At 37.3% G+C, this 12,982-nt stretch overlaps 1 protein-coding gene across 2 annotated transcripts; it reads left to right on the forward strand.

The window, feature by feature from the left end:
* The first annotated feature begins 5,429 nt into the window (after nt 1-5,429).
* LOC135585956 (uncharacterized membrane protein At4g09580-like) lies at nt 5,430-11,361 on the forward strand. 2 transcript variants are annotated; one of them, XR_010497091.1, is made up of 5 exons: nt 5,460-5,916; nt 9,069-9,339; nt 9,515-9,685; nt 10,751-10,963; nt 11,167-11,361. XR_010497091.1 is itself a non-coding variant. In XM_065153965.1 (4 exons), exons 1-4 carry the CDS (start codon nt 5,669-5,671, stop codon nt 10,880-10,882), a joined length of 822 nt encoding a protein of 273 aa, XP_065010037.1. In that variant the 5' UTR covers nt 5,430-5,668; the 3' UTR covers nt 10,883-11,091. The 2 variants fall into 2 exon arrangements, 1 of the variants encoding a protein (XP_065010037.1); XM_065153965.1 differs by lacking the exon at nt 11,167-11,361 and having other exon boundaries at nt 5,430-5,916; nt 10,751-11,091.
* The last annotated feature ends 1,621 nt before the right edge of the window (nt 11,362-12,982 follow it).

Below are 12,982 nucleotides of genomic sequence, written 5' to 3' on the forward strand. Positions count from 1 at the left end.
ACCAAAACCATTTGCCTTTCTTGTCCTCAACTTATCTGAAAGGAGACCTATCTCATTTTTGCTACGACAGACGGGTTTTCTATCATAGAACACTAGTTTATTCTCTCGTACGCCAATCCAGAATCCGACTTGGGAGCATTGACCAAGAGATGTAGTCCACAGAAATGGCCTTAGACGGCCAGCTCCCGGTCATGCAAATGGGAGTGAAGAGTACGTGTCAACTGGCCGTCCACATCAGTACGGTTGGACGTGAAGCCAAATCTCCGAGAATATTGACTTTGTTTGCTTATACCATACTTCATGGCGTTGGATCTAATCACCTCCGAATGCGAGGTAGAACCTTAGCCAGATGTAAAGAATTCTCTTCTAAGTCCCTTCAGATCATTAGCTAGCTTACGATTACGTTGTTTTGGAAGTGAATGCCACAGAGGAGTTCATGCAGCCTGGTGAGTAATATGGCATCAGAAGTTATGACAGGGCACATGAAGAAGTCTTGTTTGTGATGCAGTGATATCAGCCACACCGTATGAAGGCGGTACATGTAAAGACTTGACTTTGTCACTTGTGGGATTCGGAGACTTTGACTATAGGGTTTCACAGTCAATCAGATCTCTTTTACGAGTCACAGAGAAATTTCATGACTCGAAGAGGAAGAAAAGAGATTGCCATCCTTCTGATAAAACTAAAATAGATCAGTATTGATGGCAAAATTCATGATCAGAAGAGTTTTCCAGGATCAATAAGCTTCAGCAGGTTTGTCAGAACCAATGGATGAAATCTCCTACCGTATTGCTAATTTTCATGATTAGACACAGTCAAAAATAGCTGTATGCTTCCTCTGTTTAAGTCGAAGAATCCGTTAACCTCGAAAAAGAAGCAAAACCAAAGTATAAAAGTGATTCAAAGAGATCAAGAATGATAAATTCATAGTTTCCAATGGGAGGTATTGATGATTGATGATTCCAGTCAATACTTTGAATCAAATGTGGTGCAGTCTCCCCTTTTGAGAATATCAAGTCAGATAGAGGAGCAGCAAAGGAGATGCAGAGTATCAATAGAGGGACTGTACTCAGATATATTTTAAGATAATGTTAGTGTTTTCATTGGATCTCAGCCTCTCTCCTCTTTTTCTTACTGTGGAACTTATAAAGGTGGAGGGAGAAAACCAGAGATCTGAAATGTTGTGCTCTCCCTCTCCGGTGAACCTGCTTTCCAGTGCCAATCTCAACTCTCTCCCTCTCTATCTCTCTCTCTCTCTCGTGCAGACACATTTTTATGATACCGGACTGTGAGACGTCTCTTCGTCGTGATGTACGATAAAGTGACGGCTTGTTGTGAACCACCAAAAGAGCTATTCCTTCTTCTCTTCTATGTATGTTCATGGCCCGTAGAGAGAGGTCCATGTCGAGGGAGTCCAAAACATTCCATGGGAGTCAACAACGGTGCGCAGAAGTCAAGCATCAACACAGTGATGGAACAGACGTGGGCTAGTGGACTTCGGCATCTGTAGCTACACAGGATGAAGTCCTTCAACGCATGAAGCTAAAAGGTGAGAAGAAACGACGAGGAGAATCTCCATTAGTCCATGTTCAAGCAAACAAGCCATAGTGGATTATTCATTTCAGCTAGGTTGATTACGGTCCCACCCACAACAATCTGAGTGAGAGAAAGGAAGAGCTGTAATTATTGGATTACACCATCCACTTCTCTCTCTCTCTCTCTCTCTCTCTCTCTCTCTCTCTCTCTGTATATCTATATTTATATCGTAGAATTCTGCTAACAGAAGACTGAGGGATTCATTAAGAAGGTCTGAAGAGTATAACATCTTTAATGGTATTCTCTTCACTGTGTTGTATGGAGAGATCAGATGTGATCATTTCTGACGTGCTTCATTAGGTAGGATGTTGCCCTCTGTGAAGAGAGGGAAAGGTCAACAAGGATGCAGATGCATGCATCTTGCATCCCTTTGATTCAACACCCGACATTGAATGGCAAACACTACTCACTTTGGCCAATCTTCTGCTGCATGCACTGAGAATGATTTAGTGAGACGGTCTTCAGGATTAGTAAATCTGCACCTACGATTCTACATTAAATCAAATTCATCCCACATGGAAACCACCATCAGATCATTCTCCCCATTGCAAGCCCTTCAATTGACCTTCTTGGTAACCCAAGAACAAGCCTGGACCATTCCTTGGTTCTACTCCTGCTCCGTAACTATCTCTTTTCCTCTCCTATCGCTTGACTAAGATCGATCTAATGTGTACCGTTTCCATGTCTGGGACAGGAGGAGGAAGATGAAGAACGGATACTTAACGGTGGAAGTTGGCCTCCAGAAGGAAGGAGGAGGTGGTGGGTTGCAGAAGCTCACGATGCCTGTAACTTATATTAATCATCCACGCTTTGCTGGTCTTCTCGACAAGGCCAAGGAGATCTACGGCTACTGCTCCGGTGCCCCAGGTCCGCTGAAGCTTCCTTGCACGGTGGAGGAGTTCATCCATGTCAAGTCGCTTGTCGAGCGCGAGTCCGGTGGCAGTCAGTAGTCCTTCTCCTTGTCCCCTTGCCTTCGACAGAAAAATAGGCATATGTTAACTGGAGTCATCGTTTCCATAGCTCCGATGCAGCCATGAGGTCTACCAGTATGTGTGAGCTGGATGCATCAGTTCTGTTACATTTGCAGACATGCATGAGAAATGTAATAAAGAACAGTACTCCATCAGATATCAGAAATAGATGCAATAATCTTCCTGTGCTTTGTTGATCTCTTCAAGTTTGTCTTCGATGCTTGTTTAAGAACAGAGATGGTCAATCACTCAAAAGATTTTAGTAGGCCAGTTGAAGACAAGTATTGGCCATGAAACAAAGACAAATGACTTGAGACCTTGTCAAAAGCTTGATGTGGGGAGTGGAAGTCTCTCTCATTACTAACTTGATGAAACTTGAATGATGCAAAACCTAAATGAATATTTAGGTTTGGTTTAGGCATGACATATCAATAAACCCGTATGAATATTTTTAATTAAATACCACAGATTTAATGAAAATTTTGATGCAGTGAATAAAAGTTCATGAATATTAATAATTAGATGATTAAATATTAAATATTAAAAATGATGCAATATATACTTGACATGTGAACAAAGCTTGAGTATATGAAGCAAACCTAAATGAAAAATGAGTACTATACGAATATTTTTTTATTAGAAACTAAATATTGGTGCAAAAAATTGATATAGTGAATGAAAGTTCATGACTCTTAAAGATATGATTGAGAGAATAAAAATCTTGAAATATTAATATATTAGGAAAGGATCCAATGTATATTTTAATATCTTTTCTCACAAGTAAGTTGAAGTGTGAATGAATTCCAAGTATATGGTCCAAACGTAAATGAAGAACATGTACTATAAACCTAAATGAAGATCATGTATTGTTTGAATATTTTTAATTAAATACTAAAGATTTGGTGAAAGTTTTGATACTCTTAAAGATATGGTTTAAAGATTAAAAATTAAAAAAATTAAGAAACTATGAAAGGACCCAATATAAATAGTTTACATGAAACCCCGAGTATATGGTAAAATTCAAATTAAGAACATGTATTGTGTAACTTTATATATATATAAATATAAATTTAGCAAAAATTTTAATACAATGAATGGAAATGAAAGTTCCTACAGATCCGAAAAGAGTGAACTATTATGAGAGGACCCGATAAATATTTTAATATTCTAACTCTCACGTAAACTAATTGAAACTTACGTGTGAACGAAACTTGAGTGTCTTATATAAATCTAAATAAAAAATAAGTATTATATCTATATTTTTTAATAAAATTCAAGGAAAAAAAAACTCATGATATACTATGATATTATTTCAAAGATATAACTGAGAGGCTAAAAATTCCTAATTTTTACTTGTAATGGTCCTTTATCAATGAGATCCGATAATATGCATTCAATATATTTATAAGGTGGGAAATCAAGAAATCAAATGGTGGAATAGCCACGATAAGAATGACCCCATCAACTTTGATATGTTACTATATCCGAGACAACATCACACTGATTTAGACGCATTGTGTGCAGTCATGAGATCACAAGTACATCAAGGTTGGACGTCATAATGATTCATGAGTTAAGGACAAACTCAATATCTGTAGTTATGGGAGTTTTTTTTTTTTTTTTCTGATCATATTTAAGAGTTAAAGTTTTGGATTTTTTTTTGTTTTTTGCACAAGCACAATATTATCTTGATGTATCATCTTTACATAAAAATCAAAAAATGCTTTTGAACTACTAGTATGTACAAATCAAGACTTTGATCGTTAGTATTTTGATACGTAGAAGGTGTTAGCTAGTTTAGTCAGTAAATATTTAGATAATTTATTGTAAGATTTTAGATTCTAAAACCGTCTTTTTTATTTATAATAATAATAATAATAATATTAATATTTTAAATAATGATTTGATATCAGTTTCAATAACTTATCATAACTCATGAAACCATCCAATACAAAAGAAATATAATTAGTAATTATATATTCACCCACAATCATACTCAAACCAATAAAAAGTAAACATGAGTTGAAATAATAGATCAAACCAAGTTCAAATGTAAAATGTCATCACACAAATTTGGAGTTTTATTTTAAAAAATAAAAAATAAAATATGTGACTCAAAAGATATTGTCTATTTGAGTTTCTTTATTTATGCATAATCTATATCTCAAATATAACATTTATTTTTTTTTTTATTTTTTTTCATTTAATTATTTATAATATTTATTTTTTTATGTTATTAAAAAATCTTATATATCAATCATTATTTCAAAAATAATTATGAAAAATAAAAATACAAACTCTAAACTAGTATTATTTTCTAATTAGGACATTTGAATCTTTAAAAGATTTTGAATGTTTTTAATTTTTATTTTACTATCAAATATATTTAAATTGTTAAGGGTATTTAAGTTTTTTCATTTATAACAATAAAAAAAAGAGTTTACTATTTATAGCTTTTTAAAATTATTTTATCCTAATTATTTTTTATTGCATTCTTTTTTATTTCTTTCTCACAATCCACTGATAGTCTTTAGCTTATGCTCCCTATCACTCCATATCACTTTATAGCCAATGCTCCAATATTGCTTATTATCATATAATCCTGCTTGTCATCCCTTTAATACTTATAAATAGTATATTTATAAATAAATATATTTATGTATATTATTCATATTATATATATTTCTAATATGATTTAAATTAATTAAAAATTAAAAAAAATATAATTAAAAGAAACTCTCGAATAAACCCGTCATAAAGTGGGCCTTCTCCCCCTTCCCTCCTCGGGCCCATTACACGAGAACAAAATCGAGTCGACGCGTGCGTTGGAGTGTCAACACCGTCCCCCTCCCAACATATCCCGCTGTCCCTCGTCTCCTCCTCCTTCCTCCCCCCCCCCCCCCCTCTCGTTCCACTTTCTAGGGCTTTCCCTCGGGGAAATCCCCAATTCTTGTTCGATTTAATCCGCATCTACCCCTCGATTCTGTCGCGGAATCTCCTCCTCCTGCTCCAATGACATGATGCGATCTTGCGACCTTTCATGAAGCAGCAGCAGGTTCTTGGATCGATCCCGCGCGCCGCTGCCGGTAACTCTCGTCTCCATGGCGCCGCCGCTGAGGATCGCGATCGTCCGCGACGAGGAGACCGCCGCCGACGACACGCCGACGGCCAAGAAGACGCTCAGGGCCGAGTCCAGGGTCCCGCTCACCAGGTGGGAGGCGGCTGCCGCGGCCGCTGTGTTCTTGATCTTCGCCGTTGGACTGTTCTGTATCTTCCTCACCATGCCCGAGGCAGAGTACGATAAGATCCTCAGGCTGCCGCGCAACCTCTCCGACCTCCGCGTCCTCAAGTGAGCTCCTTTCTTTCTTTAGCTCTACTTCCATGGTGGGTCTGCTTGAATTTGGCTTTCTTCTTGCAGAAAAGCATAAATTGATACCTTCTCTTTCGTGTAATTCTCGTCCTGAGATATTATTTATCGTACGGGTGTGCTTCCCTAATTCAATACTTTTAGATATGTGTGATCTTTTCGTCTAGTAGTTAGTCAGATGCATCCATATAGGTCACACACCAATATACATATGAACATTTCGATCAGCATAATGCCGATTAACAATCACTGCAAAAGTATGATATAGGTTTTCAAATGTAACGTTTAGAACCTTGGGGCTATTTAGCTGTGCTAATGCTACTAAAATTTGATTGTCATCATATAAGAAAACCCCAAATGTATATATATGATACTTCACATCTAGAACACCTCGACTCCAAGTAGTGGAGAACACCCTGTTTATATTCTTTGCCTTTGGGCATGCATTGTATTGTTTTTCCTTTTCTAAAAGGCAGCTTTTGAAAAGCTTCGTTTGGAATTGATTTGTGTAAGTACTAGCATATTGTGAATATGCTTCGTTATGAAAAGTTTGTTTCTAAAATTGTTTTTTGGCCAAATGTTATTGTGAAGCAAAGTCTTGACAAGCAATGGCATTGTTGGAGGAGATGGTGGTCGTGGCAACAATAGCAATTATTGTAGTAATGCTTTGTAATGGTGCAAATGTTGTTAATAGTGCTGGTGACCAATGGACTTGGTGACAACGGTGGTGGTGGTGGGGGTAGGGAGGTGGTTGTAATTGATGGTGGTGGTGGTGGCGATTGCAATAGCGATGCATGTCGAGGTCGAGAGTGATTATGTCATAATTCCTTTTAGAAGAAGTCAGAAACAGGTCATGACCTTTTCTTAAACAATTTTTTTTAGTTTATCTTTTTTTTAAAAACCTTTCAGAAAATGTTAACAAATTCCCAAATTTTACAATAGCAACTTCTTAGTTTTAGAAATTAAATCTTCCAAAATTTTAGAAAAGCAACTTCTTTGATTTAAAAGTTAAAAAAGTTGCAAAAAAATATTTTAACAAGCCCAGACATATTCTTCTTGTTCTTTTCCTTCTTTTCTCCCTTTCTCTAACTTAGTGTTTTGCTATTTTTCTTTGACGAGGCTGAGATATTGCATTATCACATACTAGTTGGACACTTGTTAAAGATATCATTATATTTCTTAATTATCACCTTAGATGAAAATGAAAAGTGAGACATCCTGGTTCATATGTGCTTATCAACTTATTTCCTGCTCATAACACTATGGGATGAGGATTCTAGATAGCTTGTGAAAAATTATTTTCTTCTATCTGGTTTCTTGCCTTCTTTTATCTTTGTTTTGGATTTTAAACCAACAGCTATGCATCTCAATCAATTTATGTGTTCAATCTTTTGTAATACATGTTTGTAGGAATATTCTTTCGATCTAAGTATTCTTGTGTGGTGATTATGTTTCTTGTAAAAGCATGTGAAGCAGCCATGATTGAGTTATGGATGTCGTGTTGACAATAAAATAGTCAACTATGTCTTTCCATTAGGAGGGACTTCTAACTCTGAAGGCTCAAACTAAATTAATCATACGCGGTACCCTTACTTCACAATATGTATGTAGATTGGGATATCGGAGTATTGAGCTAGGAATCAGTTTAGAGGATTTCTTTTTTTCTTTTTTCGAATGAATGAATGGGGTTTGTATTGATATGACACTATATATTTTGGTCTCTCTTTTAATAAGTGATACAATATATTTCAATTTAAGATTGGTATTGTATAGGTTTGGTTTAGAAGCACATCTGGTCCATTTATCATAGTATAAAAGATATAGATTTCATTGGATGGTCATATTTTGGGGCTAGGGACTGTTTTGGAGGATGTTTAGCTGGTGACTTTGAATTATAAGTTGTTTATTTGCCAGAGCCATCGAATGATTTTTTTTTATAACTTTGAAGATTCTCATTTTTGTTCAGAAACATAGTCCATTGAAGAATTAGGATGTTCTTTTGTAAGCTGTAGTTTATTTTGTTAGCTTCATATGATTCATGTTTTTTTTTTTTTGCATATCTATCATTGATGGCTGGAACCAGTTGATTTGATGTTATGTTATCGTGCTTGGTGGTTCATTTTTAGAAGCAGCCGTGCACACCCCTCATTGTCTGTACTCTGTACAACCTTTTTCATTCTCCAACTGTAGTTCCATTGTATACTATTCATTCACACTGATGAACTTGTGGTACTATTATGTGAATAACTGTGGGAAACCTTTTCTTAAATGAACTCTTTGGATTTTCTATTCCAGATTTACCAGTACCGGCATCCTATTCCAAGTTAAGCAGAAATTAGTTTCAGATTTGCTTATAATCTTCTGTCGATGTGGTTCTTTATATTCACCAAGAAATAGTGGCCATATCTTTGTTGTAATAATATAATGTTGCATCATATTTGCATAGGATTTAACTCAGAATGGTATTCAAGTATAAGTAAAATAATTGGAAAAGGCACGTTGACAGGCACTTTTGTCCATGGCCATGACTCTGTTGTAATAACTTAATGTTGCATCATATTTGCATAGGAATTAGATCATAGTAGTCTTTAAGGAATTGGATCATGGTCGTATTCAAGTATAAGTAAATTGTGGCCATAACTTTGTTGTAATAACTTAATGTTGCATCATATTTTGCATAGGAATTGAATAGTAGTAGTATTCAAGTATAAGCCAAATAATTGTAAAGGGCATGTTGTAGGCATTTTTGTTCATGGCTAGTCTAAGATAATTATCTGGTGGTGTATGATAAAAAAGGTATCTTTGTGTTGATATTGTCAAATGAGTTCCTGACTTCCTTCTATCTTCTATTGAATGACAGCCTATCAGTTCACAACTTATTCTGTTCTTAATGTCAACTTTGGCTTAATGCTTAAGTAGCAAACTTCCCATTGTGAACTTTATTTTCTTTTTCCTTAGCAGTAGTATCTCCTTACAATTTGATTTGGATTAATATCCAAGACAACTGATCTATCTGTATGTAATACGGAAATTATGCTTGCAGTAAAAAAATGACATAATGCGCAGCTTGTTTACTTCTTGTACTTGGTTAGCATAGTATTAAGTTTTTCTTTTCCTGTTATTCTCTTATGCAGAAATAATTTGGCCGTATATGCCAGAGATTACCAAGCCAAATTTGTATTAGGATATTGTTCAATCTACATCTTTATGCAGACATTCATGATACCTGGTACTATATTCTTGTCATTACTGGCTGGAGCTCTTTTTGGGGTCATAAAAGGTGTTATTTTGGTTGTTTTCTCTGCAACTTCTGGTGCTTCATCCTGCTATTTCCTTTCCAAGTTAATTGGCAGGCCTTTGGTCAGCTGGATGTGGCCTGAAAAGTTGAGATTTTTCCAAGCAGAGGTACTGACAGAGTTCCTTGTGTGATAATTTGCCTTTTATTTTCTAGGCTGCCTCTGTTTATATTTGTTTTCTAGAGACCTTTTCAGGCTTATGGCTTTCTTCTTTACATACTTCAAAGTTCAATCAATTGATTAACAATTTGCTCATCTCAGAATCTGTTCTTTTCTGGATGCAGATAGCAAAACGCAGAGAAAGGCTGCTAAATTACATGCTTTTTTTGAGGATAACCCCATCTTTACCTAACACATTCATAAATCTGGCATCTCCAATTGTTGATGTTCCTTTTCGCATTTTCTTTCTTGCAACGTTGGTTGGTCTTGTTCCAGCATCTTACATAACTGTCAGAGTAAGTTTCTTTTTTATCTGCTAGAATCTACTTATTTTGAACTGTCATTTCGTTTTATTCATTTTCAAATATCCTCTTGATATCATTCATTTCCACCCTAGTTTGCTTGGCCGTGTAGCCAGCTAAGATGCACTAACTTGCTGTTGCATTTTTGCCCTATAATTCACTGGTGATGGATGTGTATTGAGATTAAAAGTTTTATTGAGACTTGATAGTATCTTACATTTGAGCAAGAATAGTGATCTTTTTCACCGTATTTAAAAGGTTGACCTATATGGGGCTAGCTCGTAGGTTTGTTGATCTTTTCACTCTTGCAAGTTTGAGATATTAAGTTAAGCCTTTGCAGGCACTGGCTGAACAGGCTGACCCTGCAACATGGCCCAGCTCTTTCAGCTGGGGCCTCTGAGGCGCCTACCCCTGTATCACCAGCATTAGGTTCAATTCCATTTATAAAATTTACAGATTTTGAGGACCATCATTTTAGAAAAAGATCAACCCAGTGCATGATGTTTTTGGGACTTGGGAGGATGAAATGTACAGTCATACCTCTATATTTTGAGGGTCATCATTTCTATGCTTTATAATTTGGTGCCATCTGTTACTGTGGTTTACCAACATCTAAAGTGATTTTGGTTTCTTTTTTTGCATTATTGTATCTATATCCTCTTTATGAATGCTGAGTTTCTTGCTCTAGTTATGATGGCACACATGTCACATCTGTGTTGTCCAAAATGCATTAAGATGAGAACGTGCAAGATCCGTAGACCTGTAGAATGTACAACTTGTAGAAGATCTACCACCATCCTTGGTAGTTTGTACTATTGTTTAGATTAGCTTCTCTTGAACTTGAACATTCAGCATATGACTGTATAATTGACTAGGCTCTGGTGAATTATCTGAAAACATCTTGTTCTTTATTGGCATTTCTGGGTTGGTTGGTTGTTTGTTTGTTGTTCTCTTTTAATCAACTCAGCATTGGCCTTTGGCCAACTTTTATCATCATTGTTCATATCTTTTCCTATACAATACTGGGACTAACCAGACTCTACTGCTTTGTACCTGAAGGCTGGTCTGGCTCTCGGGGACTTGAAATCTGTTAGGGATCTCTATGACTTGAAGACATTGGCGGTCCTGTTCCTTATTGGATTTGTCTTCATATTTCCAACAATCCTAAAGAGAAAGAGAACATATGAATGAGGCAGCTTGCTTGGCGTTGACTTTTTTTGCTTTCTGTGACAAATTATTGTTCTCTGTCACCTGAACATTAGAAAAAGTAAGGTATAACCCTCATTTTTTTTGTTTTCTTTGGCCACGAACCTGCCTCATCCGCCCACGACTTAGCTTGTAGAATGAACCAAAGTGTAACTTTCTATTGGTAATACGAAGTTTCTGCTTTTGTTGTCGTAGAGATTCGACTTTCTCTTGTTGTTGATGCTATTGGTGATACAATCTACGGTTCTCATCTGTCTCGGTTCCCACAGGAAACAGGACTCCCCACAGCCTCTCGTCTGCTTCCGTAAGTTCCATGACGTCAGCTCAAGGATGCCATCGTCACTTCTGCGAGAGAGTCAAGAATATGGTTCCTGCCTTCGTCCAGACAGGAGATGCGAGCGTTGTGGGTCCCAACTGGTCATCCAACTGGATTGGAGACAGCCCTCAAATAAAAATGTGGGAAAAACCATGACGTATATAATTGTTTTTATATCATTCATTCTATGTTTCGTTAGGTTTTGATATTTGTTTTCATAAATAGTTATGAAGCTTTAAAACAGGCTTTATGACACTAAGAATGAAGCATCGCTACAACATTATTACTCTTTTAACCCTATCATATCATCAGGTCCATATGGCTGACATGGAAGGCCCAAGCCCATCACAACAAACCCGGCCCAATATTCCTCCTCGTAACTCGCACGTCCTCTGCTAACTCAACTGCGTATATTTCTAAATTACATAAAGCAGCATTGATATATTGATTCGTAACCATGGCCAAAGAAGCACCATCAATATTATGCATCACTATTATACCATATAAAATATCGTATGTTAATTCCTAGGATACGAAGAAGACATGCAATAATTAATTAGTACTACATAGCTTAATTGACGTGCAACAGCACCTCCAATGGCATATAGAAAAGGTGGTCATGGAGACGAACGAAAGAAGAAAAGAAGGCAGGTAGGATCATACGGCGGGCGCTGTGCGTCTGTGCCCGGTCGGTATATATGCAGCACCGAGAATGGGCATGAAATGGAAGGAAGAGACAGAGATGGGAGGAGGGCGGCAGCTACATGCGGAGTAGCCCCCCGTGCAGCGGATAGAGGAAACAAGGGCGTTAAGAAGCCATTAATGGCGGCATGTAGAACTCGACAACTTCTGTTTCATTCATGTAGCCCACCATTTCGGCTGCGGGCGCATTCACCTCCTGCCGTCAACTTAATCTACAGTGTCCTCTCTCTCTCTCTCTCTCTCTCTCTCCCTAAAGCAATGCTTGCATTTAATATCCATGAGGTCACATCTTGAGCGTCCGTCTCATCTGGTCTGAAAGATCCTCTCAAGATTGTGTTCGACGGGATCCTTATGATTTGACGACGATGAGACAGTTGAACGCAAAAAGATATATATGTATATATATATATATGTATGTATATATATATAATGAGACAAAATCCAAAGTGGAATGGAATAAATCTGATCTGTATATGATGTCAATCCATGCAGTGTACAGCTCTCAACAACCATCTCATCGGGGAAGACAACACGCATCCCTTATGCCCCACTCCTGTCTCAATAGAATGTGATGTCCATCCCCTCCCTCCCGGAAGTGAAAGATGGGTAGATGGCGGAGCTGTGTTGTAGTACACTTCATCGAACAGAAACATCCAACACTTGCGGCAAAGCTTTAATGTCCATCATCTGCCATTGTCTTATATGTAAACATGGGAAGAACGGATGCCACTGAGTTGGTAACAATACCATCACTCATCTCCATCAGAATCTTCCCTTCATTACATCGACCTCCCCCCATTAATGACAAGCTATAGTCGTGAGATTTATTCCAGTCACATGCACTTCCCTCTCAAAGCTGTGGACAGGCTTGCATCGAGCTGGCCATGCAAATGTGTTCCTTTGCTTGCTCAAAGACCTGCTTGCTTGCAAACCATGAACAGCATCTGCACGAGCTTCAATAGTTGGCCAAATATACACTGTGAAACCCTAAACAGCAGAATTTAAAGAACCCCCCCCCTACCTTCGATCTGTTTTCCCCTTTGCATGCATGCCTTTCTCGAGAGAGT

Source organism: Musa acuminata, chromosome BXJ3-6, assembly GCF_036884655.1.
Source record: "Musa acuminata AAA Group cultivar baxijiao chromosome BXJ3-6, Cavendish_Baxijiao_AAA, whole genome shotgun sequence".
Classification (NCBI taxonomy): Eukaryota; Viridiplantae; Streptophyta; class Magnoliopsida; order Zingiberales; family Musaceae; genus Musa; species Musa acuminata.

Bases quoted from the DNA above. Each gene is read 5' to 3' on its own strand.
- LOC135585956 (XM_065153965.1), top strand. From the start codon at position 5,669: ATGGCGCCGCCGCTGAGGATCGCGATCGTCCGCGACGAGGAGACCGCC. The intron at 5,917-9,068 runs GTGAGCTCCTTT...TCTCTTATGCAG, and splicing joins TCCGACCTCCGCGTCCTCAA to AAATAATTTGGCCGTATATG. The intron at 9,686-10,750 runs GTAAGTTTCTTT...TTGTACCTGAAG, and splicing joins CATCTTACATAACTGTCAGA to GCTGGTCTGGCTCTCGGGGA.